General features: G+C 53.3%; 1 protein-coding gene across 4 annotated transcripts; it reads left to right on the top strand.

Moving 5' to 3' along the window:
• The first annotated feature begins 33 nt into the window (after positions 1-33).
• Positions 34-27,910, top strand: WNT11 (Wnt family member 11). Of its 4 annotated transcripts, XM_078614059.1 has the most exons (7): positions 34-276; positions 1,573-1,632; positions 8,265-9,094; positions 20,784-21,019; positions 21,426-21,706; positions 22,290-22,582; positions 24,417-27,910. In XM_078614059.1, the coding sequence occupies exons 3-7, from the start codon at positions 8,973-8,975 to the stop codon at positions 24,589-24,591; spliced, it is 1,107 nt and encodes a 368-aa protein (XP_078470185.1). In that variant the 5' UTR covers positions 34-276; positions 1,573-1,632; positions 8,265-8,972; the 3' UTR covers positions 24,592-27,910. The 4 variants fall into 4 exon arrangements, with proteins under 4 accessions (XP_078470185.1, XP_078470188.1, XP_078470184.1 ...); XM_078614062.1 differs by lacking the exon at positions 1,573-1,632; XM_078614058.1 differs by lacking the exon at positions 34-276 and having other exon boundaries at positions 1,438-1,632.
• The last annotated feature ends 4 nt before the right edge of the window (positions 27,911-27,914 follow it).

The raw sequence follows: 27,914 nt of genomic DNA, 5'->3' as shown, positions 1-27,914 counted from the left end.
TAACACGCGGCAGGGAGGGAGGGGGACGACGCTTTGTATTTAATGCAACGCGTTCGTTCAAAGGGGGATGCGAACCGGGATGTCTGGTTTGTGCGGTTGCATCGTCTAACTCGAGCTGACATCAAACAATACACAGTAACTCGTTTATGAAGGCGCGTCTTTTGTTGTAGGTCCGGCAGAATTTGTTTAACATGCTCGACTGCTGCTGACAAAACTCAGACCGTCGGACCAGATGCAAAGTTCGTTCGCTTGAGCAATAGCCGCGTTGGCAGGATGGTAAGTGTGTGAATCCAACGGGGAATTTGTGTGGTGTTTGTTTTTTACTCTCAACTCGTTTTTGTATCCATTCGACCTCTCTGGAACTCTCTAGATCTGTGCTCTGATGAAGGAGACATTTACCCGAAACTCTTTATTTTATGTAATATATATTTGAATATAAAGGCCACACACACGACGTGTCGTTGACCAACGTGTTGGGAGTTCGTTTTTGTGCTTAAATGAAAAAGAGGCTGGTTTGAAGGATGGGGTAGTGGTAATATTATCGGCATCACCCAGAAACAAAGTTCAGTTTTTGGAAGCATATCTTTCAATATTACACGTATAATGTACGTCGTTTTATTTCATATGGCGTTTTAAAAAAAAACATAAGCCGCAGCAGCAGCAGGGCTACAATTGTGCGTTTAATGCTTGTGAGCAATCCCATATTAGCAGAGGGGGTGGTCGCTGAATAGATGAGTCCACTTGTTCCACCGGAGTAAGCGTGTTGCAATGGGTGAGCAAGCCATCAGCGACTCATCGCCTGGTGGTTTGCACCCTCGCCGGATTCGCAGTTCGGTTGAGTCCCCGATGGGTTGAGAGCGGTCCCCGTTGGCGTCTCGGGCGAGAAGAGAAGCCTGCGGGGCTGACAAAATAGCACGGATCGCCATCTGTTTCCATCTGTAGGGGGACTCGGTGTTGTGCCACCTCGCGCAAGGCGTGGGTTTCCTCCAGGTGCTCCGGTTTCCTCCTCTCTAAGTTAATAACAACAATAATCATAAACACAACTCATCATCGTCATCAATTGGCTGGAAACATTTTTAAAAAAAATATATGAGCACAATGCAGCGGCAGCAGCAGGAGGAAGATGCTACAGCATAAAAGTCATGGGACTGAGTGTGGCTTTCGTGGATAAATTAGGAAAAAAAGTTGAAACGCGAGGGCGGTTTGGTGGGGGTGTTTGGTGGGGGGGGGGCTTGGTGGAGGGGATTGGTGGGGGGGATGGGTGGGGGGTTTGGTGGGGGGGATGGGTGGGGGGATGGGTGGGGGGATGGGTGGGGTGTTTGGTGGGGGGGAATGGGTGGGGGGGATGGGCGTGCGATCAAGTTTGCGAATAAACGTCTGGTGATGGTGGTGGGGAAACACGCAGGGGGGGGGGTGTGGGCGGTTTGGTGTCGCCTTGATGGGCCAATGGCTGTCCGACAGTCTGTACATATGCACACTCACACACGCAAACCACGCGCGCGCGTGTGTGTATTGTGCCATTGCTGGCTGCGTGTGGAGCTTACAGAGAACCTACTGACCCTATCCACACAGGTTCGCATCCCGACCTGTGGAGGGTGCTTCTTGTTGGGCGAGAGACGGCGGAGGCGGCTGGTGAGTCGATTCAGAAGGAACCGCGCAGTCAGACGTGCTTGCTATAAAGGTGGTCCGTGTTTGTGTGTTGCCGTGATATCTCAATAGGTGCTCGCGAACAGACATCCTTCTAATAATGTCCGACAATGTTGAACAGAGTAACCTTTTGTACTGCACATCTTGCTAATAGGTGCTCGCTAACAGATATTAGATCCGATAGCCTACAATACCGAACAGATCACCTTTGTAATCACCTCCGATTAGCACGGTTGGGCTACGTACGGTACGAAATAAATTCAACATACTACTTCGTGCGAATTTTGTGCTCTATAACAATAATTTGCTACCATGACTTCAAAGGCTCCACATATGTCTTTGTATCGACAGTTGTTTTAATAGGCGCTCGCAAACAGAAATTATTCCCATAGCCTGCAGTGATGAACACCTATCCATAGCGTCAATGATCCGTGAAGCTGTATAGATTATGACTTGATTATTGTAAAATTGGCATTTGACAGCGAGTGTGTTTGGCGAATGTGGAATTTAAAATGTGCAAAGAATAAACGATTACTGCTTAACGAGTAGGATCGGTGCATCCGATCGTTTAAGCGAGACCCACTTAATGCGTAACACTTATCCACATTGCAATACGCGTGTTATATACTATTTTGTTCCTATTGAACTCGTGTGTGTGTGTTTTAACAATAATTCATCGGCGTAACACTTATCCACATTTTCAATACGCGTGTTATATACTAGTTTGTTCCTATTGAACTCGTGTGTGTGTGTGTGTTTTAACAATAATTCATCGGCGTAACACTTATCCACATTTTCAATACGCGTGTTATATACTTTTTTGTTCCTATTGAACTCGTGTGTGTGTGTTTTAACAATAATTCATCGGCGTAACACTTATCCACATTTCAATACGTGTGTTTATATACTATTTGGTTCCTATTGAACTCGTGTGTGTGTGTGTTTTAACAATAATTAATCGGCCATGATCCATCCACTGTTGGATCACGACATCTTCCCAATTGCGTTGTCGTGTCACCAAGAGTTGGTGGGTTTTTTTGTTTCGCCATACTTCACCACGCCGGTTTGTTTCGGGTTGGTTCAAGTATCGTTGTCACGAGTCTCCGATGTTAAGCGTGACCGCCTTACGAGCACAAGGGAAGTTTATCGCAATCGTGCGAGCAACATTATTCAACTGAAGTGGTTCCCCCATTCGGGAGCGTCATCGTTTCGAATCGTGGAATTACTTCCACGATGTATGTTACGAAAAGTCCGTGGGCATCGGGGGGGGGGGAACGACACGGGGCGTGGCGGGGGCTAAGAGATGTTAACTTCCTCGCCGAGTGTACAGGAGGTCGTGGGTTTGATCCCAACCCTGACGCCTGCCTGTATATCTGCGTGTTCTCCGGGTTTTCCCGACACACTTAGAGTCAACGTGCGTTTGGAGTATTTGGCTGCTAACAATTTCCACGCGATGGGCCCCTTCGTTGAGCAATCATTTGTGACCAGTTCGCTTATGAAAACTATCTAATTTCGCTCGGTGGCCCTTTACCTGGTGAAACGAAAAAAATAGTTTTCTAGTTTAGATGCTGAAAGGGATCGTGATGCCCGGTCCGGTGGTGGAGACTCACGACGGAATGGCAGGCAAAGGAGGGAAACTCGCCCGCAAGGACATCCACGGTGGAGATGGAGCGGCGAAATCTGCCCCGGTGCACCGACGTAGATGTATAGTTGCGTGGCGAGACTGTTGTAAGAGATGGCGACATCCAGCAGTGGATAGAGCACGGCAGCTGCTGCTGCTGATAATGGTCACGGCATTGGCACGATCCTTCCCTTCCCCAACACGCCATTTAAACAGAGCGTGGTGAAATATGGTCAAGATAACCCTCATCGGTGTGCCGGAGGTCCTTCATCCAGCAGTGGATTGACAATATCGGCTGTTCGCGCTACGGTACCGTACGCCAGACCTATTTGGAGCTCGGGACAGGCGTAATGGGATTTGTCGACACCCGCAGAGCCTGGATGAAAGGAAGTCTGCACGTCCACCGCCAGTGTGTATTGAGACTTTTTGTTGGGTACCCAGTCAAGGATTTGAGCCCCTCTCAACGAGTTTCGCTTAACAAATGGTAATTGCCAAGGACAATGTATAGCCCGTCGGGACGCGCTGGCTTGTTGGGGCACGTGGAGTTTGCGAGCAGCTCTTAAAGGCACCCCACCCGGTACAACGTACGCATGAGCGGTGGTGGTGGTGGTGGTGGAGCGGTTAGCACGCTGCGCTATGAACCCGGCGACCCGAGTTCGATTCTCGCTCACGGAGCCAACACCAGTGACGATTATCTGAACCGGTCCTGGGCCTCCCCTAGGTCGACTCGGCCTGAAATGAGCACCTGGTGCGGTGTGTAAACATCGCCACTGGGGAGACAAAGGCGGTCGGGCGTGGTGCTGGCCACCCCACTCCCTCGTTTACCGTTCCGGCCTTCATAGGTGCTCACTAACAGCACTTGCCCCTACAATCTGTTAAGGCTATACGGGGGATCTTTGTCTTTGGTGGTGTGACAAAGGCGGCTGTACAGGGTGCTGGCCACTCACCCACCCCGTCGTGTGCCGTGCCGGCCTTCATAGGTGCTCGCGAACAGCACTTGCCACTACAGTCTGTTTAGGCTATACGGGGAACCTTTGTCTCTGATGTGACCATAGATTCCGCTTGCTATGTATCGACGTTAAGATCGCACTGCAATCACAGCAGCAGGTAATATACATTTTAGGCTGAGTCTACCTAGTGGAGGCCCAGGACCTCATTCCAGATAACCATCGCCGGCGTTCAGATGCGCTTCTACGGCCGTCTGGAACGCTCTTCCTTATGCTATTCGGAAGCCACTGGAGCTATGCACTCTCTTTAAACCTCGATAGAAACCCCATTTCTTTAGAATCGCTGTTTGTGTTCCGTTTGTTCGTCCAGCCCCCGCACCTCCCGATTACCACGGTCGGCTACGCGCGGTGCGAAACAAGTTCAACACACACACCACGTGAAAAGTGCGCCCACGCCGTCGAGCAGCGCTGTTCCCTCGTTGCGATGAAGAACTCATTCCGGCAGGTGGCAGCACTCCGTCACTGCTCGATTGATGCTCGCAAACATTTAGGATTGTGACCACCACCACCACTATTCTCATCATCAGATCGGTGGCGAGACACGCAGCCGATACAGAGAACTACCCCCCGCGCCCCCCACCGTTCTATTATAATCGAGCTGTAGTATACATCTATGATTACATTTCAATTTAAAGCTTTCGTGACTGCAGGGATTCATATTCTTGGTTCTTTCGGTAAAGTCACGTAGAATGGGGAAAAAACATATTTAAATAATTATTTTATTATGTAGATTTTTATTATTATTTTATTATTTCCATTCTACGTGACTTTACCGAAAGAACCAAGAAGATCTATGGTTAAATAACACGATCTATTTCGGTACGTTTCCTATGAATGGACGCGTTGATTCTCTCCATTAGACGTCTTGCATACTACTCAGCATCGAGTTTGATGTCGCATTCCACGGTGGCTTGCGTGGCTCTGTCGTGTCGCTCGCTGCTCTGCCTGGTTTGCTGGTAGGTTTGAGCGTGAGATGTCCCCTTGATTGAGCGTAGCCGCCCTGAATGTAACCCCCCCCCCCCCCCCATGTGCTAGGAAGCAGGCACCCTGTAGTTGAGATGGGTACAGCGGTTCGTGCGCCACGCGGTTTGTGCGCTGTGTAGCTGTTGAGCTTGCTGCAAGCCCTCCCGTTGCTATCACCTCGTGTATTGGCACTTCAGGTCGAACACGAGTATTAAAGGTCGTTGAATTGCCAAGATAGTGCTGTGCGTACCACGGTGGTGTGGGTGTGTGGGTGCGTTGTGTGGGGAGCGGTGGCGCAGCGGTTAGCGCGCTGCGTTAATAACCCAGCAGAGAGATCCTAGTTCAATCCCCCATCAGGGCCAACATCGGTGACGAATATCTGTGGGGAGACAAAGGCGGTTGGGCCTGCGGTCCAACAGTCTGCGGCTAAAGCTGTGGGTGGTGGGGGGGGGGGTCTTTTCCGTCCTTGTATAGTTTGTGTCTGCATGGTAATTCCACTGCTGGATGAAGAGCCCCGAGTCAATGACGGCTCTGTACTTCACCACGCTGGTCAGAACTGGTTCGGAGACGTTGGCGTACTGCGTGGGAGATGGACGCGCCGGCAGGGAATGAGAATGTGTTTGTGTGTGTGTGTTGGTTCCTCCCTGTGTGTGTGTGGCTGTGTGCGTGTGTAAAGTGGAGTGTCTGTGAGAGAGACGGACAAGCAAGATGGCAAGATAGAGAAAGGGTGGTGGGTTATGTGTGTAGAGGAGTGTGCGTGCGTGCGTGCGTGATACAGACACACATGACGGATGTGCGTATGTGTAGGTGACGTTGAGTGTCTGTGAGAGAGAAGGATGGACAAGTCGGAGAAAGTGGGGGGGGGTATGTGAATGTGGGGAGCGGTGGCCCAGCGGTTAGCGCGCTGCGCTACGAAGCCAACGACCCGAATTCGATTCCCCGCTCACGGCCAACACCGGTGACGATTATCTGAACCTGTTCTGGGCCTCCCCTTGGTCGACTCGGCCTCAAATGAGTAATTGGTGCGGTGTGTAAAACATCGCCACTGGGGAGACAAAGGCGGCCGGACGTGGTGCTGGCCACCCACCCCCTAGTGTACCGTTCTGGACCTAATAGGTGCTCGCTAATAGCACTTGCCCCATCCCTTTTTAAGGCTATACCGGGGATCTTTGTCTTTGTTATGTGGAGGTGTGTACGTGTGTGAGAGATACAAACACACACGCACACAAAGGATATGGGTGTGTGAGTGGGTGGGGGTGGGTGTGTGTGTGTGAGTGGGTGGGTGGGTGTGTGTGTGAGCTAAACGAGGCTGGGCTTATGCGATCAGATGCTCAGTGTCTCTGCCGCGTCCGCTCGCCCGCCTCTCACTCCACTCTGAGACCTCCTCCGCAGAGCACCCAGAGAGAGAGAGCCCACCGCCACGCGTCGCGTCCCTTTAATTGACGCTCTTTTAGCCATTCACACCGCGGCTGCGTTCCGAGTAAGTACAGCTCACACGGCGCTAACACTATAATATACTTGCATTAGAGGCGATAATCCGATTACGCGTGAATTTTAATCGCTTTTTTTGTTTGGTCTGGAATCGTTTGCGCACGCTGTTCGTTCGGTCATTCGCAGCGCTGATGAGGTCCGACCCCATTTCAGTAGATCGGCCGAAACTCGGCATCGCTTTTGAACGGATTTCCGCTGAAGACGTTCAATCTTCATCGGCTTCAAATTGAGCTCGGCTCGATCGTTGTTGGGTGCTCGCCGTCGAACGACGTCGTAATGTCGCTGCGACCCTTTGAGTTGCACGGACGTTTCGGCCGAGTGGCCCCATGCGGGGGTTGGGTGATGTGTGGACGCGTTGCGAATTGGCGATTCTCCCTCCGTTCGTGGCATTTTTGGAGCGCATCGAACATCGCGCGCGCGTGTCTGTGTTGTTGTTGTTGTTGTGTGTTCGCCTGCTTACTTTGTTACGCGCGTGTGATTTCGTTGGGGCGAAATAATAATATTGCACGGCACGGCGCGTGTAAGTAAAAAAAACTCAACAAATGTACGTTGTTTTTTTCGGATTATAAGACGCACTTTCCACCCACCCCACCTGTCATTCTTATAATCGGGTGTGTCGCGTGTGTGTGCAATACATGCGGTGGTGCAGTTCGATTCCCGCTCACGGCCAACATCTGTGACGATTATCTGAACCGGTCCTGGACCTCCCCTAGGCCGACTCGGCCTTAAATTAGTGACCCGGTGCGGTGTGTACAAACATCGCCACTGGGGAGACAAAGGCGGCCGGGCGTGGTTCTGGCCCACCCAACCCCTTCGTGTGCCGTGACGGCCTTCATAGGTGCTCGCTAACAGCACTTGCCCCGACAGTCTGTGAAAGCAACACGGGGGGGGGGGGGGGAGCATCTTCGTCTTGTTGTATGCATGCGAGTTGTGTGAAACGGATTTGTAGAAGTGCGCATCGGGCATCGGGCGCGAGTTGTGGTTGCGTCTCGTTCTCTTTGGAGCGACTTGGAATTCGAAGGGGGAGTTCAGCGATCGTGTTGTGCGTGAACGGACCATGAACGGTTTCTAAATGTACACTGCTCCACGGTTTTCAGAATGGTGTGCCCCTGTAGACGCACCTCGCCGCATAACGTCGCTCGTGGGTTTGAAGGCTATAAAGTTGAATGGGGTTGTAGTGGATGGCTTCGTTTGAGAGTGTGTCTGCATGTCTGTCGTGTGTGTACGAGGGGGGGGGTGGCGCAATGGTTAGCGCACCGCGTGACAAAAAAAAAACGACGTTCGATTCCCGCTCACGACCAAGTGGCAGACGCGGAATATCTCAACCTGCCCCGCGCCTCCGCAGTGTTTACACGATTATCAAGTGTGCACCTTGGTGCGGTGGGGAGACAAAGGCGGCCGGGAGTGGGTGTCGACCCCCAACCCACCTCCCCGGTGCTTGCGTAACCGCACTTGCCCCCCAAAACAGCGTTGTTGAAAGCGGAACGGGGAAGGGGGTCTTCATTTGTGCGTCGTCTTTTGTGTCTCGCGTGCAGGGTTCTCGGAACAGACGTGGAATCGGCGGCACCGGTTTATACGACGACGACTCCGAACCGGTTTTCTTTGTAGAACGCGCAAGTGGCTGGTGGCCGAGCGGACTTGCTCGTCTTACGACCCGAACCTAAGACAACAAGCGCAGAGCCGCGGAATTTAGGATCGAGCACGTGAACTTGTTTTTTTCTTCCTTCCAATTCACATCGCGCAAGAAGATTCACATCTGCGGCGGCGGCGGCGGCATCAAGAGCAGCGGCATCATCAAGAGCAGCGCATCATCAAGAGCAGCGCATCATCAAGAGCAGCGCAGCATCTTCTTACTCATCGCGAGTAATCGCAGAAGCCGCCAGATCACAGAGAGGGGTCGTCGGTGCTCGCACCACGCTTTGTGCACTTCTCCTCCTTGCGGTCAAAGCGCGAATCCGAGTGCGGTGGGGTTTCTTTTTGGTCGGGGTTTGGACCGGGGAACCGCAACCCAGACCCGTGCTAGACCCGGGACCAGACCCGTGCTAGACCCGGGACCAGACCCGTGCTAGACCCGGGACCAGACCCGTGCTAGACCCGGGACCAGACCCGTGCTAGACCGAGACCAGACCCGTGCTAGACCCGGGACCAGACCCGTGCTAGACCCGGGACCAGACCCGTGCTAGACCCGGGACCAGACCCGTGCTAGACCGAGACCAGACCCGCACCGGAGCAGATCAGTGGAAATGAGTTCCCGCAGAGGTTTCGCCTCCTCCACCAGCGCGGCGAGCATGGCGAGCAAGTGGCTGGTGTGGGTCCTGCGCGCCTTGGTGCTTCAAGTGGTCTGCTGCAACGCGATCCGATGGCTGTAAGTACCAGCGCAAGTGCCCTGTGTGTGGAGAGACAAATGCGGCCGGGCGTGGTGTTTTTTTGATACCCACGCCGCCGCCCCCCCCCCCCCCGCTTCGTGTGCCGTTGTTTGCCGTCATAGGTCTTCGGTAACAGCACTTGCCCCAACAGTCTGGTCAGGCTATAGGAGTGTGGGTTTCTTTGTCTGTTGTGTGTACTGTGTGTGTATATGGTGTATTGTGTGTATACTGTTGTGTGTGTGTGTATATAATGGTGTGTGTGTAATTTGTGTTGTGTGCATGTATTTAATGGTGTGTGTATATTGTGTTGTGTGTGTGTGTGCGTGTATATAATGGTGTAGTGTATATTGTGTTGTGTGTGTGCATGGTGTAGTGTGTGTGTGTAGTGTGTATTGTGGGTGTGTATAGTGTGTATTGTGTAGTGTGTCTGGTGTATTGTGGGTGTAGTGTGTAGTGTGTATTGTGTAGTGTGTGTGTGTGCATGGTGTTGTGTGTATTATTAATCGCAACGCGCATTTATTGCACCATCCGTTCGTCGCATACCGAGGGTGTCTGTGTGTTTGCGAGTCGAGCCTGTCGAATGCCAATCCACTGCTGGATGAGGGCCACGCCGCGTCATGCAGTGCGGATAGTGTCGGCGGACTTGGCCATATTTCGCCACGTGGGTTCAGTGGCGTTTGGCGCAGGACGAAACGACAATCACCCCTTGCTGCCCGCTGATGGGTTGTGTACACGGAATGTGTAAATGCATGCGTGGAATGTTGATTCTGTGTATGCGGCCTTAATAGGTGTTCGCTAACAGGTAGTTTGCCTAAAACACCAGTGCTGATATGAGAAGTGTTTGGCGTTTCGTGTGTTTTTGTGTATGTGTGTGCGTGTATGTTGTTAAATAGACAGTATACACGCATACTGTGTGTGTATATAATTATGATGTTTGCATATATATGTGTGTGCGTGTTGTAAATTCCGTAGGTGCGCGCATTTAGCATTTGCCCAAACATTCGATTAATCTAATACGTGGGCATTTATTCGTCTTAGTATCTTTGTGTGTACGGCATATAGTGTGTGTGTGTATATATATACATAGTAGGGGAGCGGTAGTGTAGCGGTTAGCGCGCTGCGCTATGAATCTAGCGACCCGGGTTCGATTCCCGCTCACGGCCAACACCCAGTGACGATTATCTGAACCGGTCCTGGGCCTCCCCTAGGTCGACTCAGCCTCAAATGAGTACCTGGTGCGGTGTGTAAACATCGCCACTGGGGAGACAAAGGCGGTCGGGCGTGGTGCTGGCCACCCACCCCCTCGTGTACCGTTGCGGCCTTCATAGGTGCTCGCTAACAGCACTTGCCCCTACAGTCTGTTAAGGCTATACGGGGGATCTTTATATACACACAGCATATAGTATGTATACATTATATTTGTCTAGGGTACATGTGTGAATATATGCGTGCATTCTCATGTACAGGATGTATTCCTATATGGTTTACGTGATTATGTGTGTGTGCGTATAATAACATAGACGCGCGCGCATATCTGTGTATGTATTTATGTGTACGTGACGTGTGTACATGGTATATGTGTGTGTGTATGTGTGTGTATGTGTGTGTATGTGTGTGTGTATATGCATGTACGATTTGTGTAGTGGTTAATGCGCGACGCTACAAACCCGACGGACCGAGTTCGATTCTCGCTCACGGCCAACACCATCGACTGTTGTCTAAATACAAGTCTCCGGGCCTCCCCTAGGTCAACTCGGCCTCAAATTTAACACCTGGTGCGGTGTGTATCCTGGGGATACAAAGGTGGTCGGGAGTGGATTTGGACAACCCCCCCACCACCACCTCGTGTTACCCGTTCGAGCAATCGACGGTGTTACTCGCTCACGGCAACTTTCCCCAAAAGTCTCTTAAGGTTACACGGGGGGTGGGTGGGGGGGTCTTTGTCTTGTGCGTTCTTGTGTGGGCAGCGTTGGTGCGATGCTTAGCGCTGAATGCCGGCAACCTCTGGTTCGATTTGACGTCTGCATTTGTTGCGCATCGCAAATCGAACTTGAATGATCATTGGGGGCCTTGATTTGGACATCGACTCTGCATTAAGCGAGTAGATTGCCCGATGCGGTGGTTTCGGAACTGGGGAATACAAAGGCGGGCCGGGCATAGTTGTTGACCACACCACCGATTTCATAGGTGCTTGCTAACATCACCGGTTTGTACGGCTAAACGGGGAAGGGAAGGGGGGAGTCTTTGTCCTTTCCGTGTCTGCATATGCGCGCGTGATTGTTCTAAACGAACATCGGATTATTGTGTTGGTGATCGTGTCTAAAGCGGCTGTCCGTCTCGAGCACTCCGCTCCAAGCGCTTCTACAGTTTTCGTCCACCTGGGTTCAACTCCTGGCCACGACGGTGGAGATCGGCACACGCGGTCAGGGTTTTGCACGATGTTTACGCGCGCATAGACTAGCTACTGTCGTTGGCTATCCACGAATATTATCCCAGAATTTAAAACAATTCCGCACAACACCAGCCGAGCAATTGCGGCCAGCGGCGAGAATTTCTTTAAAAAAATTTCCCCGAATGAATCCAAGACGCTTCGAGGCATTGGCGCCGATCCGTAAACGTTTTGCGGAATAAACATTGGGGGGCGGTGAGCGAGAGGCAACATTATTATTATTACAGCAGCAACAACAACATCAACGGTGGACACGGAAGCACCACACACAACCTGTTGGTGTGTCGTCAAGTGCATTCGTAGTAATAGCCATGCCACCCTCGCACAAAGACAAAGAACCCCCGTATAGCCTGAACAGACTGTTGGGGAAAGTGCCGTTAGCGAGCGCCGAATGAAGGTCGGCACGGCACACGAAGGGGGGGGTGGGTGGCCAACACAACGCCCGGCCGCCTTTGTCTCCCCAGTGGCGATTGTTTTACACACCGCACCAATTACTCATTTGAGGCCGAGTCGACCTAGGGGGGAAGCCCATGACCAGTTCGGATAATCGTCACTGCTGTTGGCCGTGAGCGGGAATCGAACTCCGGTTCGCCGGGTTCGTAGCGCAGCGCGCTAACCGCAAGGACACGGCTCCCCACGCAGACAGACACACACACAGACGCACACACACACACACGTGTGCATTCACTTCCTAATTTGCTTAATTGAGCCCCTCCCCCAGACGTCAGTCAGCCGATCGTGAAACTCTCACGTGTGAACCCCTCTGTGGCTGCGCTGATAAACGCGACCTTTGCATCGCGGGCGTTTTGAGCGCGATTACCCACAAGTGGCGCGGCCGCGGGTCTTAGCCCTGTCGTCTTCCCCCCCCCACCCCCGCTCTTCCTCCTGGCTGATGTTGATGTAAAGCGACAAGAAGTCTCGTTTCACGTCGAGGCGGCTTGATCAGCCAGATGATTGCGTCGGGAGTAAACGGACTGGTGATGATGACAGTGCCTCCTCCTTCGTATTCGTAACTCGGCCATTGAGTCTGGTTTTTTCCATGTCCTCCCCATGGTTGTCCGTTCTGGGTGGGTGACCACAGTCTCCGGGCACCGTTGGAGAGTTTATTTTTAATATCCCCCATCTGTGCATCATCGTCAACGTTGAAGTGCATCTGCTGATGCTGCTGCCAATGGCAATGCAGTGGCGATGTGGGTTTAGGGGTTGCCGTCCCAGAAGCTTCGTCGCAGTAGAAGATTGAAACCGAGGGGGATGGTCTGCATCAGGGGATGGTCCCGGAACCACCTGGGGTGGTGAATTCTTCTCGTCCACCATGGGGCAGCAGTGTTTGTGTGCACGCCGTCCGGCTTGAGATGTTTTACGTTCGTATTTTGTCGACGCTTCGTACCCCCCCCCCCGCCCCCTCCCATAAACGATATTCTCTATCAAACAAACATACTACGTAGCTACCCAATTGGAACCTCATTTGCCAGTAGAAAAATATAATAATTGGTTTTTTACCCTTTTATCTGGCAACAAAACTGACACCTTTTTTTTTACAAGGAGTCATGTTTGCATAGACCACAATACCTGCAGTCGGAATGGTCCAAGACCATGTGAGACTAGGCTCTAAGGAAAGCTGTCTCGGGTGTGGACCAATCAACTTCAAGGACAATGCATACATTATCAGTTATATTTTTTGATTGCATTCCGACTGCAGGTATTGTGGTCTATGCAAACATGACTCCTTGTAAAAAAAAGGTGTCAGTTTTGTTGCCAGATAAAAGGGTAAAAAAACAATTATCATACGTAGCTACCCTTTTAAAAATACATATATGTATTATAAAAAGCTCTAACCATGGCCGGGTGTGTGTGTATATATATATTCGTGTCTCCTAAAGATAACGTGCTCTCGTTGGTGGTGGTGGTGGTGTTTGCCGACATCCTGGGGAGTGCCGATGAGACGGTTCTGCGCCGGTTTGCTCGATGTTCGTAAACGATCGTAGGGCCTCGTGGGGGGTCACGGCGTGACACGAGTGGGGGGTCACGGCGTGACACGAGTGGGGGGTCACGGCGTGACACGAGTGGGGGGTCACGGCGTGACACGAGTGGGGGGTCACGGCGTGACACGAGTGGGGGGTCACGGCGTGACACGAGTGGGGGGTCACGGCGTGACACGAGTGGGGGGTCACGGCGTGACACGAGTGGGGGGTCACGGCGTGACACGAGTGGGGGGTCACGGCGTGACACGAGTGGGGGGTCACGGCGTGACACGAGTGGGGGGTCACGGCGTGACACGAGTGGGGGGTCACGGCGTGACACGAGTGGGGTGTCACGGCGTGACACGAGTGGGGGGTCACGGCGTGACACGAGTGGGGGGTCACGGCACTGCACGAGTGGGGGGTCACGGCGCGACACGAGTGGGGGGTCACGGCGCGGCACGGGTCGGGGGTCACGGCGCGGCACGAGTGGGGGGGGGGGGTCACGGCGCGACACAGGAGTGGGGGGGGGGGTCACGGCGCGCGACAGGAGTGGGGGGGGGTCACGGCGTGACACGAGTGGGGGGTCACGGTGCCTGTGGTGTCGCTTTATTACTCTGAGACTTAGGGGTTTCATGAGCGACTGGTGTTGTGGTTCCAAATGTTGCTTTCGGCGAATCCGACTGAACCCCAAGTGTGACTTTTGGTTACCCCTAATTCAAGTTTTTGCAACCTGCCAAGATCGATTTTTTTTTCGTGACCTCTTCCCCCCACCCCCATAATAGTTGGGACGTTATAACACCCCTCCCCCCCCCCAATTACGAGTTTTTATGAGCTGACGTGTGAGTCTTTGACTCCAAGTTCGAGTTAGTTTGGTGACCCCAACGGTTGGGTTTTTGTGACCCCCCCCCACCTCCCCCCCCCGAGTCCGAGCTGTAACCACTGCAGGCGCGAGTGAATGAGGTGAATGCCCTACTGTGGCTAGTCCCAAGCTGTGAGCATTAGCGGCTACATGAGCTGATTTGCTGTCCCACGAGCCTCTTAATGAGCTGCTAATGAAATCAATATTTACAGCGGGTGTTTATAAAGTATGCAGTTATGGCAGGTTACGTTCCAATAGTCGGCACTCTGCGCCAAAACACATTTTTTTACGCGTGTATATCGTGCACGCAAGAGTGTCGAAGCAGTCAAATTGCCGGAGCATATTCCGTGATGTGTATTTGGCACGTGCAACGTCAACATTATGCAAGTGCCCAGGTCTTTTCTGAAAAGGTCCATCGCGAATCACCTGGTTAAATTAAGGACACAAACCTTCCGATCGTTGGGTACACACGCAGTCTTAGTCTGACTTTGCTAAACAAGTTCCCATGTGACCAACACACACACAGGTCCGATCTCAATTTGAGCTGGAGGTTACGTGTTTTTCAGTTGTGTACCCTCCCCTAGGTCGACTCGGCCTCAATGGTGAAGTATGTTAAAAAACACCGCCACCATTGAGACAACGGCTGTCGGGCGTGGTGTTGGCCACCCACCTGCTCACGTGCCATTTCAGGCCTTCATAGGTGCTCGCTAACAGCACTTGCACCAACAGTCTGTTACGGGGGGTCTTTGTGTACACGTGCGCAATCACTTCTAGAGTCTGGGGTGGGGGGAGAGGAGTCTTTTTTTCGTGTGCCATTGTGAAAATCAAGTTTATTTTTCTTAACGATCGTCTTAGATGGATGCGATGGTATCTCATCCAGTCCACCGATGTGGTTGACGCAGTGCAGATTTCGCCGATACCACCAGGATGTGCATGGATGGAGCATTTCATGGGCGACGTGCTTGGATGGTTAGGTCTTCTCCACAGTCGCAGTTGGGCGATTCTTTGATCTTCCATTTATGCAACGTGCACGCGCATCTGCCGTGTCGTGTTCGAGCGCGGTTCAGCGTGGCCCACGGTCGTCGTGGAAGAGAGAATCCCGGTACTTCCACCGTCGGATCGTGAAGTGCACGCACCACATGAAATCGCCCACCTGAGTTAGATTCCCGGCCACGGCTAATATGGGTGGCGCCTGATTTCTAAATAGGTCCCGCCATCACCCCCCTCCCCTCCCCCCTCCACCCCCTCACCGCCCACACTTTTACCAAACCGCGCTGGGCACGGCAGGGCGTTGGTGGTGGGGTAGGGCTTCATCCAGCAGTGGATTGACAACGGTGCTGTAAACGAGACGACGGTAATTCGCGTTGTCGCGAGCGACTGCTGCAATTTCTCTCCAACCCCCCCCACCCCATCCCACCCACCTCCATCTAAATCCGAACGTAGCCACCGCAGTCATTACCGCCAGCATGGTCATCATAGTCTCATCCCCGTGTAACGCGACCAGACGAGCGGCCTTCGACCATTGGCCACAACAAACGGACTTGGCTGCCCCCCCCCCACCCGCTCGTATTCCCAGCCTCGCGAGCCACGTGGTTGTTATTCCCCCCCCCCCCCCCCATTGTTCACTCGCGTCGTCGTCGTCTCGTTTTTTTGGTTTTTAGCACTCATGTGAAGTCGTTGACACGCCAACGCGTTGTGTATGCTACGTATGACCCATAATGTTTTTTTTGGGTTAGATCGCTTAAATTTTAATGTGTCGTTAAACCCGCCGCCACCACCAGAACGTGCCAATTCGTTACTAGTACAGCACACCGCTGTGTTGGAGAGCAAATCCACAACATTTACAATCGGAGTACGACGTTTCGCCAGTAATTACAACTAGCATCACCAGGCGACAGCCAGAGTTGTGAAAACCTCCTCTCGTCCTCCTATGTATGACCCATAGTGTATACAATGTACTGCTTGTATCGAAATCGGCTCGAGCCCCCCCTCCCCCCCCCCCCGTAAATCACGTGACTCCCATGAGGCCACACCCACTCAAGAATTTCTCCTCTCTGGGTGCCGCCCACTGTGAATACAGACCCTGCTCCGTGCAGCCGCGCCGAGGCGAAGTTTATCTTTGTTCATTTCCCTCCAACTTTCCATTATTTCTCTTCTCTATTCCCATCCGCGTTCCTTCTTCTCTTCCCATGTGTGTTTGTATTATGTTTTGTTGTAACATCCTGACCCGCCCCTGACTGACTGGACATTCGTGAATAAGAGCTTTACAGCTCGTCGGATTCCTGCCCAGTATAATTACGTATTCTGATTCTGCTGCCTTTTCCGTGGTGTGGCCACGGCTACGGAGTTGCAGGCGTATTCGTTGAGATTGTTGTACTGTATATGAACATGTGTCGTACTGTATATGAACATGTACACTACATGTGTACACAGGGCCGTCCATAAGGGGGGGGGGGGTGCGGAGCCAAGGGTAACCCCCCCCCCCCTGTGCCCCCCGTCCCGTCCCGACACCTTCAAACTAAACCGGGGAAGTATTACTTCTGACGTCGAAGCGCTCCTGGAGCCTGCAACACCTAGGTTCACTCGGCCTGAAATAATTAGCGGGTGGGGTGGTGAGTAACCGATACGACTGCGTAGACCAGGGCGGCCGGGTGTGTCTATAAAGGTGCTCGCTTTGACAGCACTTGGCCCCCACAGTCTGTTAAAGTCTAAACGGGGCGAATCTTTGTCCTTGTAAATATTAGAGGGGAGCGGTTAGCGCGCTGCGCTACGCACCCGGAGTTAAATCCCCCCCCCCCCCCTAACGCTGACAACACCAGGGTGACGATTATCTGAACCGGTCCCTGGGACTCTCCTAGTTCGGTTCGGCCTCAAACGATTCCTGTACCCGGTGCGATGTGCAAGCATCATCACGTGGTGCGATGTGTAAGCAACATCACGTGGTGCGATGTGCAAGCATCACGTGGTGCGATGTGCAAGCATCATCACGTGGTGCGATGTGTAAGCATCATCACGTGGTGCGATGTGCAAGCATCATCACGTGGTGCGATGTGTAAGCATCATCACGTGGTGCGATGTGCAAGCATCATCACGTGGTGCGATGTGTAAGCATCATCACGTGGTGCGATGTGCAAGCATCATCACGTGGTGCGATGTGCAAGCATCATCACGTGGTGCGATGTGTAAGCATCATCACGTGGTGCGATGTGTAAGCATCATCACGTGGTGCGATGTGCAAGCATCATCACGTGGTGCGATGTGCAAGCATCATCACGTGGTGCGATGTGCAAGCATCATCACGTGGTGCGATGTGCAAGCATCATCACGTGGTGCGATGTGCAAGCATCATCACGTGGTGCGATGTGCAAGCATCATCACGTGGTGCGATGTGCAAGCATCATCACGTGGTGCGATGTGTAAGCATCATCACGTGGTGCGATGTGTAAGCATCATCACGTGGTGCGATGTGTAAGCATCATCACGTGGTGCGATGTGTAAGCATCATCACGTGGTGCGATGTGCAAGCATCATCACGTGGTGCGATGTGTAAGCATCATCACGTGGTGCGATGTGTAAGCATCATCACGTGGTGCGATGTGTAAGCAACATCACGACGTGGTGCGATGTGCAAGCAACATCACGTGGTGCGATGTGCAAGCATCATCACGTGGTGCGATGTGCAAGCATCATCACGTGGTGCGAGGTGTAAGCATCATCACGTGGTGCGATGTGCAAGCAACATCACGTGGTGCGATGTGCAAGCATCATCACGTGGTGCGATGTGCAAGCAACATCACGTGGTGCGATGTGTAAGCAACATCACGTGGTGCGATGTGTAAGCAACATCACGTGGTGCGATGTGTAAGCAACATCACGTGGTGCGATGTGCAAGCATCATCACGTGGTGCGATGTGCAAGCAACATCACGTGGTGCGATGTGTAAGCAACATCACGTGGTGCGATGTGTAAGCAACATCACGTGGTGCGATGTGCAAGCATCATCACGTGGTGCGATGTGCAAGCAACATCACGTGGTGCGATGTGCAAGCAACATCACGTGGTGCGATGTGCAAGCAACAGGAGTGGGGAGACGAAGGCGGCCGGGTGTGGTGCTGGCCCCCCCACCCTCCCCCTCGTATGCCGTGCCGGTCTTCATAGGTGCTCGCTAACAGCACTTGTCCCGACCGTCTGTTAGGCCTGTACGGGGGATCTTTGTCTGTGTAATCAATCTTAGCATTATGTTCTAATTGTATAAGTGCTGGAAAATGACCCAAAGCTAGAAAAATAACGAAAGTTTACACACACACACTAATAATAACAGCAAATTGTTTATCCTGTAGGGCTCAGGATAAACATGCGGAACTGTACAAGCTATTTCCTATTTTTACATTTTGCAAAAAATAATAAGTCGAAAATGTATTTGCTTTTGTTAGTTTAAGGCTAATTAATTCTGTAAACATCAGGGTCTTGAGCTCTGCTGGCAGATGCTACACGCTGAGGTCCATTTGGAATACATTGTTGGAGGCCTTCATCCAGCAGCGGATTGAGCACGTGCTGCAAAGGGTATTATCCATAATTAGCATTTTACAAATGTCTAATCATCACGAAACTATATTCGTAAAACGTACCATCGATCGAAATTCGAGTCGTCCATTCTCTATCCGCTGCTGAATGGAGGCCTCGCTGCACGAGAGCCAACGGGTGATGGACACGGACACTTATCATCGATCCATTCTCTATCCGCCCCTGGATGGTCATCCTGATCACGTTGGAACCGATTGCTGATGAGACATGCACCCGTGGCTATATCGTCATCACGACGAGTCTCCTGCCGCTTGTTTTGCCCAGGGAAGCTTCGCAGGCTCTCGGAACTTTTCCGCGATGGGGTGTTTAGTTTGTTGTCCTTCCCCCGCACCTCCGATTGGCTACGTACGGTGCGAAAGAAGTTTGACATACACACATGTATATAAGCTGTATACCGACTGAGTAATGTAGTATCGTGGTCGTTTGGCACCGTGGTTTGAATACAAAGATCCCCCGTATGGCCTTTAACAGACTGTTGGGGCAAGTGCTGTTAGGGTGCTCCTAATGAAGGTCGGCACGGGGGCAGTGGGTGGCCAGCACCACGCTCTGCCACCTTCGTCTCCTCGGTGGCCACAGTGTTTGCACACCGCACCAGGTACTCGTCTGAGGCCGAGGTCGACATAGGGCATGCCCAGTACTGGTTCAGATATTTGCCACTAATTGGTCGCGAGTGGGGAATCGAACTCGGTTCGACGGGTTTTCTGTAGCTCTGCACGCAAACCGTTGCACTACCGCTACCCCCACGCAGACACACGCTCTGTAATATTCCACCACCGTCTAATATCCCCCGCCTCTCTCGTTCGTCGTCGTCAACAGCTGTGGACCCAATGATGACGGGCCGCTGCGCACCGTCGCTATCCCTCGCAACAGCCTCGCTCAGTCTCGCTTGCGATCTCGCAACTCCATCTCCGCACCGGAGCTCCCGGATGTTGCCTCCACCCCCCCCCCCCCCCCCCCAGGGCTTTCCGCTCCTTCGCGCTCCTGCGTTGTTGTCCGATCACCTTGACGTACACTCTCTTGCCAGTGCCATCCGAGGTGTGGCATTCCTTTTTTTGATTTATTTTAGTGGCCCCCAATAATCGCGAAAGACGCGGTTTAAACCACTCGAAACGGGTGGGGTTATCGGTCGATCCACTCATTTCACCGTACCCATTCGTCGGAACTGCTCGTGGTGCACTACCTCGGGCGGTACCACGACCTCCTGCGGCCTGTGGACTAGTGCCCTGCCCAAGCCCGCGTACTCCCCCTTGCAAATCGACGCGATGCCTCCTAACCTGCGTGAGTCCTCTAATGCACTGCGATCGTCTCCTTCCCGTTGTCTCTCAGCGTAATTCAAAGCGAGCTTCTTTCTTTGCGCGCTTCGCAGATTTTTGTTCCGCTATTTCTTTGTCCCCGCCGCTAGTGCGGTGCACCCGGCGGCGTGCCTCGTGCCGTCAGGGCGATTTTACCACGGTGGCGCGCCGCTCCGCGTCATCACTCGGTGTCGCCGCTCAGTCTGACTTTAGCGCTGTCTGCATAGTGGTGTCTCGTATTGGTCATCAGTGCTGTGTAATGTCACTATTTTTTAAAAGTTTACTGCATCATGAATTTTCCTATTTTTAACTTGACCTCTTTGACCTCCCCTCCCTCCCTCTAACCCCTTCCACCCCTCTCTCTCTCCCCCTCCATCTCACCGTCTCTCCCCTACGCCGCTCCGTGGCGGTGTCCAGCTGGGCTTTCGCAATAACCGGCGGCCACCTCTCTCTCCCCTCCCGCAATGTTCAGCGTGATCCTGTACCTCTCAACATTTCAACGTTGCCCTCTTCCCCCCCCCCTCCCCGTGCCAACCACGCCAGGGCGATATCACGGGTGCCCGTGGAGCAGGTGTGGAACCACACGGGGCTGTGCAGGGGGCTGGGCGGCTTCGTGGGCGAGCAGACGCAGCTGTGCCGGCGCCAGCTGGACGTGGCGCCTGTGCTGGCGCAGGCGGCACGCGACACGCTGCGCGCCTGCACCAAGGCCTTCGCCGACATGCGCTGGAACTGCTCCACCGCAGAGCGGGCGCCCAATTTCTCTCCCGACCTCGAGAGGGGTGAGTGTGTGGGCACGCGGGCGGGCAGGCAGGCCAGTGAGCGGCTGGGTGGGTGGGTGAGCGTGTGAACGGGCGGGGCTGGGTGGGTTGGGTGGGTGTGAACGAGCGGGTGGGTGGGTTGGTGAGCGTGTGAACGGGCAGGGCTGGGTGGCTGGGTGGGTGAGCGTGTGAACGGGTGGGTGGGTTGGTGAGCGTGTGAGCGAGTGGGGGTGGGTGGGTGGGTTGGTGAGCGTGTGAGCGAGCGGGGGTGGGTGGGTGGGTTGGTGAGCGTGTGAGCGAGCGGGGGTGGGGGGGTGGATGGGTTGGTGAGCGTGTGAACGAGCGGGTGTAACAATGGTTGATGAGGTTTGTAACGCGTCGCGCTAACCGCACTACGCTACCGCCCCTCCCCCCCCACCACCACCAGGCACGCGTGAGTCCGCCTTCGTGTACGCGCTCTCCGCGGCGGCCGCGAGCCACGGGGTGGCGCGGGCCTGCGCCGCCGGTGACCTCGCCTCGTGCTCCTGCGCCCCCACGCCGGCCGAGGCCCCATCGGCCGACTTCCGCTGGGGAGGCTGCGGCGACAACCTGCGGCACGGCCTGGCGGTGGGAGGCCGCTTCGCCGACGCGCCCATGCGCGCCAAGAAGTCGGCGCGCGGCCAGGTGTCGCGGCTCATGAACCTGCACAACAACGAGGTCGGCCGGCAGGTAACCACGCGGTGGGAACGGTGGGGGAGGGGGGGGGGCGGGTAGGTTGGTGGTGACGACGCCGGAGGTGTGGCGTGGGTGCCGCGCTGGCGAAGATGTTGACTACCTCGCCGGGTACGCAGGAGGTCGTGGGTTCGATCCCGACCCCGTGACGCTCTTACTGTATATTTGGAGTTTGCGTGTCGCTCTCTCCCAGTGTTCACGTCGATTTTGTCCACGTGGTAAGCCACTCGCTTCTGAAAAAAAGAGCCGTTCAGCTCTTGGGCTTTACCTGGTAAAATGTAAAAACAAAAATAGTTTAGAAACGCGGAGGTAGCTCGGATGTAACATGGGAATCTCGTGTCACCTGCCGATTCGACCAACGGGGGCGGTACATTTCTCGGTGAGAAATCAAAGCCGGGGGGGCTTTGATTTGGTCGTGGCGCGGCCACAGAAGCGTGTGTGTGTGTGCCGAACCTTCGAGCATCGACGTGAGCGACACCCAAACAAAACCGAGCAAAGCCTTCTCTCCCCTCTGGGGTCAGCCCTAGCTGGCGAATCCTGAATCGCTCCTTCACCCCCCCCCCCCATCCGTCTCCTCAAGGCCCTCCTCAGCTCGGTGGAGACCAAGTGCAAGTGCCACGGCATCTCGGGCTCGTGCTCGGTGAAGACCTGCTGGAAGGGCACGCGCGACCTCGCAGCCATCGCCGCCGAGCTGAAGTCGCGCTACCTCTCGGCGAGCAAGGTGACCCACCGGCACGTGGGCACGCGCCACCAGCTGGTGCCGCGCGACATGGACATCCGGCCGGTGCGCGACGACGAGCTGGTGTACACCGTGGGCTCGCCCGACTACTGCGCCGTCAACGAGCGGCTCGGGTCGCCCGGCACGCAGGACAGGTGCGTGTGTGTGTGTGTACGCTGTGTGTGTGTACGCTGTGTGTGTGTGCGGAAGTGTGGTGGGTTAGCGCGCTGCGCTATGAACCCGGCGACATGAGTTCGATACCCGCTCACGGCCAACACCAGTGACGATTATCTGAACCGGTCCTGGGCCTCCCCTAGGTCGACTCGGCCTCAAATGAGTACCTGGTGCGGTGTGTAAACATTGCCACTAGGGAGACAAAGGCGGTCGGGCGTGGTGCTGGCCACCCACCCCCTCGTGTACCGTTCCGGCCTTCATAGGTGCTCGCTAACAGCACTTGTCCCTACAGTCTGTTAAGGACTTAATTTGGAGCTTTCGTGACTGCAGAAATTACTCTTTGGTTCTTTCGGTAAAGTCACGTATCAAGAGAAAATAATAATAAAATAAATACTAGTATTTAGTGGCAAATGGTAGGGTCTTGTTGTTGTACTGTGTGTACGTGTGCATGCACGCATTGTGTGCGCGCACGTGTACGTGTGCATGCACGCATTGTGTGCGCGCACGTGTACGTGTGCATGCACGCATTGTGTGCGCGCACGTGTACGTGTGCATTCACGCATTGTGTGCGCGCACGTGTACGTGTGCATTCACGCATTGTGTGCGCGCACGTGTACGTGTGCGTGCACGCATTGTGTGCGCGCACGTGTACGTGTGCGTGCACGCATTGTGTGCGCGCACGTGTACGTGTGCGTGCACGCATTGTGTGCGCGCACGTGTACGTGTGCGTGCACGCATTGTGTGCGCGCACGTGTACGTGTGCGTGCACGCATTGTGTGCGCGCACGTGTACGTGTGCGTGCACGCATTGTGTGCGCGCACGTGTACGTGTGCGTGCACGCATTGTGTGCGCGCACGTGTACGTGTGCGTGCACGCATTGTGTGCGCGCACGTGTACGTGTGCGTGCACGCATTGTGTGCGCGCACGTGTACGTGTGCGTGCACGCATTGTGTGCGCGCACGTGTACGTGTGCGTGCACGCATTGTGTGCGCGCACGTGTACGTGTGCGTGCACGCATTGTGTGCGCGCACGTGTACGTGTGCGTGCACGCATTGTGTGCGCGCACGTGTACGTGTGCGTGCACGCATTGTGTGCGCGCACGTGTACGTGTGCGTGCACGCATTGTGTGCGCGCACGTGTACGTGTGCGTGCACGCATTGTGTGCGCGCACGTGTACGTGTGCGTGCACGCATTGTGTGCGCGCACGCATTGTGTGCGCGCACGTGTACGTGTGCGTGCACGCATTGTGTGCGCGCACGTGTACGTGTGCGTGCACGCATTGTGTGCGCGCACGTGTACGTGTGCGTGCACGCATTGTGTGCGCGCACGTGTACGTGTGCGTGCACGCATTGTGTGCGCGCACGTGTACGTGTGCGTGCACGCATTGTGTGCGCGCACGTGTACGTGTGCGCGCACGCATTGTGTGCGCGCACGTGTACGTGTGCGCGCACGCATTGTGTGTGCGCACGTGTACGTGTGCGCGCACGTGTACGTGTGCGTGCACGCGTACGTGTGCGTGCACGCATTGTGTGTACGTGTGCGCGCACGTGTACGTGTGCGCGCACGTGTACGTGTGCGCGCACGCATTGTGTGTACGTGTGCGTGCACGCATTGTGTGTGCGCACGTGTGTACGTGTGCGTGCACGCATTGTGTGTGCGCACGTGTGTACGTGTGCGTGCATACCCGCACACCTCCTAATTTAGCACGGTTGGCTACGTACGGTAGGAGAGAAGTTCAACGTACATACAGCACCTTCGGCCTCGTCTCTGGTGGCTTGCCTCATTTGTCTCTCCCTGCCTCCCCGCCCCCCTCAGGCAGTGCAATAAGACATCATCCGGGAGCGACAGCTGCGACCTCATGTGCTGCGGCCGCGGGTACAACCCTTACTCGGAGACGCTGGTGGAGCGCTGCCACTGCAAGTACCACTGGTGCTGCTACGTCACCTGCAAGAAGTGCGAGCGCACCGTGGAGCGATACGTGTGCAAGTAGTTCCGGCTCGCGTCCAGGCGACGGTGGCGTAATCACGCCGCGCGTCAACGTCTCGTTCCCGTGAACTCTTTGCCGACCCGTGGGCAACACAAAAACGGTATCGCTGCGCCGGTGAGGAGGCTGGGGGTGGGCGGAACTTTGCGGAAGGAACTACTTTAACAATTAAATATTTTGAGGTTCGGGAGAGGAGAAAAATAAGCAAAAAAAAACGGGACTTATGTTGTAAGTTTGCTCCGGCTGAATAATACAAGAAGATGCAAGACAATAATCGGGCGCAAGAAAATTGTTCAACGAATCGCACCCCCCCCCCCCGCCCCCCAACGGAAAAATGGCACTCGCGACAAAAAACTAAATTCGAAAAGTTACGCGTCTGTGTTTGAGATTTATAAAAATGTACACTTCACCAACATCGAGGCCCTAAGCAGAAAGCACGTTTTAGTAGCGGTCAACATAAACAAATCCAGACGTGGCTTTACTCACGCGTGCACATCGCGGACAAACAGCCGTTACTACTCCGGAGATTTTGCCCTCTCTAAGTTTCATTCGCGAGGTGCCCGTCTATCGCAAGCTCTACGACGCCGGAACGTACGTGTGCCTTTTCGTTAAGAACAAAAACGAAACTAAATCCGCTTTTGAGATTTCCATCGGAAGCCTTGCCGATGTAAAAACAACAGCAAATGAAAAACCTCCCGAGAGAGAGAAAAAAAAGCGGTGCCCTTCTCGCACACCTGCCTCCTGGTGCAAGAAGCTTACAGAAGAAATTCCGCCAGAGAGAGTAGGAGGGGAAGAAAAACAAGGAGAGAGAATCATCCGGAAGTTTTGGCGAAAAACAAGGTTTTTTGCCGTCTGAATCTCGAAGAAGAACGGAGCGGCTGGGAAGATCTCGGTCCTCGGTGATACCACGTGGCAAAGTTCTTAGCGGGGGGCGGTGGGGGGGGTTGGAACTCGAGGAAGAGGCTGCCGGCAAGATTTGGCAGCCACAAAATCGGTGTCTGTCTTTCCGGGAAATTATCCGCCAGGAATCTTCCCACCAAGACCGTTCTTCGTGCCTCCCAACTCGGTCTCTTGGAGAGGATGAAATGTTCTTGTTGGTTTTTTTTCCCTCCTCCTGCAAGTAAATTTGTTATATATATATATGTAAAGTCCACGAAATCCAGAAAACACTCCTTTTAAGATGAATGTCGTCCGTTTAAAAGTCCAAGTTGTGTGTCCGCAAGGCAAGGGCACTTCCCTGTCCGTTGCCATGGCCCCTGCCGTCCCACAGTACAGTTTAACAATTATTGATTATAATTAATAGCACGGTAATTATGTTTTATAATATTCGTAATGATGCAAGGAACAAATGTACGAGGCCCACTCTCTCGTCCTGCCAGTATTGCATTTGAACTTAGCCTGGTTTGTTCCTGGGCAGGATTAACGGAACTTAATACCACATTTTATATATATATAAGTGTATGTATACACGTACCATTTATGTATATGTGTATGTATGTGCGCAACGGTGCGGATGCCCCATATGTATTGCCACACAGTGTGTGTGTAAATATATGCGGAAATTATTGGTAAATATATTTGTGTTTTGTATGGATGTAAACATACGAATTGGTGTGTGCGTGCGCGTGTGTGCAAAAATATCCATCCTTTAGCAAACAGACTGTTGAAATGATTACTGTTAGCGAGCATCTATTAAGGTGGTGGGGGGGGGGGTAGGGAGCCGTTGTGGCAAGCACCACTTTCGGCCTCCCCTACGTCCAATGCCGCTCTGTGACCCAGTCACTGATTTTTTTTTTTTAGGCCCCAGTTGACCTAAGGGTAATCCCAAACAAAGTTGAGCTTCAGGACGTGACGAACAACGGATCGTGGTGGTTTCACGGCTCGTGGTGTCCAATCGATGCAACCCTTTCTGGATTCCGGGAATCTTTGTGAGATATGACCACATATCACAGGGGTCGGTGCTCAACAGCCGTGCGCGCAGTGCGCTTCAAAAGCAGAACGGCAATCGTCATCCAATGCCGCAGTGTATCGACGACAAAAGGCTCCAAATCATAAAATGTTGATATTTGATATTTTTCAATGCATGAAATGAGCACAAAAAATAATTGGGAGGTGGACTTAAATTGATTACCATCATCTTAAGTCCCAGAGTAACGAACGGAATTAATTGACGCGAGCGAGCGATTAGTAAATCCGTTATTAACGAGCCGTGACGTTTGTTTTAAACCTGCGAAAAGTGTGGTCGTTGACAATAAACCGAATGCAATTAGAGATATCTATAAAACAAATTCTTCTCGTTCTGAGAATTTCTGGCATGAGATGGCCATTATGTGCCTTGGTGTGTTTTTCTGGATACCATGGGTGGGCGAGCGCCACATTTCACCGATGGGTTTTGTTTAGAATGAAAGTGCGATGGTCCTGCTGCACTGCCAAGCGCAATGTACCCGGCCAAATGCAATGCCCTGTGGACGATAACCTCATCGAAAACGTTGAGACGTCACGTGTCCAGATCAGTTACATTCACGGAGGGCCCAAACCCCACAACGTGGTGAGAATCTAGATGCAATTTCGGCAACATCGGCTCGTTTGCTAAAACTTCTCGACACGGCACAGTATCGGCATGGCAGCGCGACTGATGGGCCATGAGCCCCCCAGACTAGATATATATTGCCACGTCTCACGGTTCAAATGTCTCAACGCGGCCCAACGAAGCGATTTCTTTTTATTTTTTTACCTCGTGGTAAGGTGGGGCTGTCGCGTAACTCGCTCGCATTGGCCGCGTAAATCGATCAGCGCTGCGAAACGTTTCGCCCGCTACCTTCTTTTTAGGTGCGGTACCAATTTCCGTATGAAGACGAAAGCGCTGTGTGTGTGAGAGATGGAGTACCGCTGTGCGAGTGTACAATAACGTTGTACTAACGTGGCAATGACCAACGTTGTTGCGCATTGTTCCCGACGTTCAACAGTTGCGTATGATCCGCGGCGGTTGTAATCACGGTGATGGGTGAAGATTGGCAGGCCTGGAAATGATGACCGATGGCGGATTATCCACAATCCCCAGGACGAGTGATGGGGACCAAGATTATTTGACAGAAAATCCAGTTTGTAGCGGGGTTTAAAAAAAAAAAGATCTTGGATTCTAACTTGTTTATAAATCTTTTCTCTTATCTCTGGCTGTTATTACACATTTTTGCCTCGCGTGTGCATGCGTGCGTGCATGTCGAGAGAGAGAGCGGGGGTGGGGGGAGGGGGGAAACGTTCCAAGCCACCCAGTGTGAAATGGTCACGATAAGGTCTGGATTAAAAAATATATATGAAAAAAAAATGAC

Source organism: Lampetra planeri, chromosome 43 (assembly GCF_965212315.1).
Source record: "Lampetra planeri chromosome 43, kcLamPlan1.2.h2, whole genome shotgun sequence".
Taxonomy (NCBI): Eukaryota; Metazoa; Chordata; class Hyperoartia; order Petromyzontiformes; family Petromyzontidae; genus Lampetra; species Lampetra planeri.
Note: the sequence above shows the minus strand (reverse complement) of the source record. Positions and strands in the feature narration are given on the sequence as shown.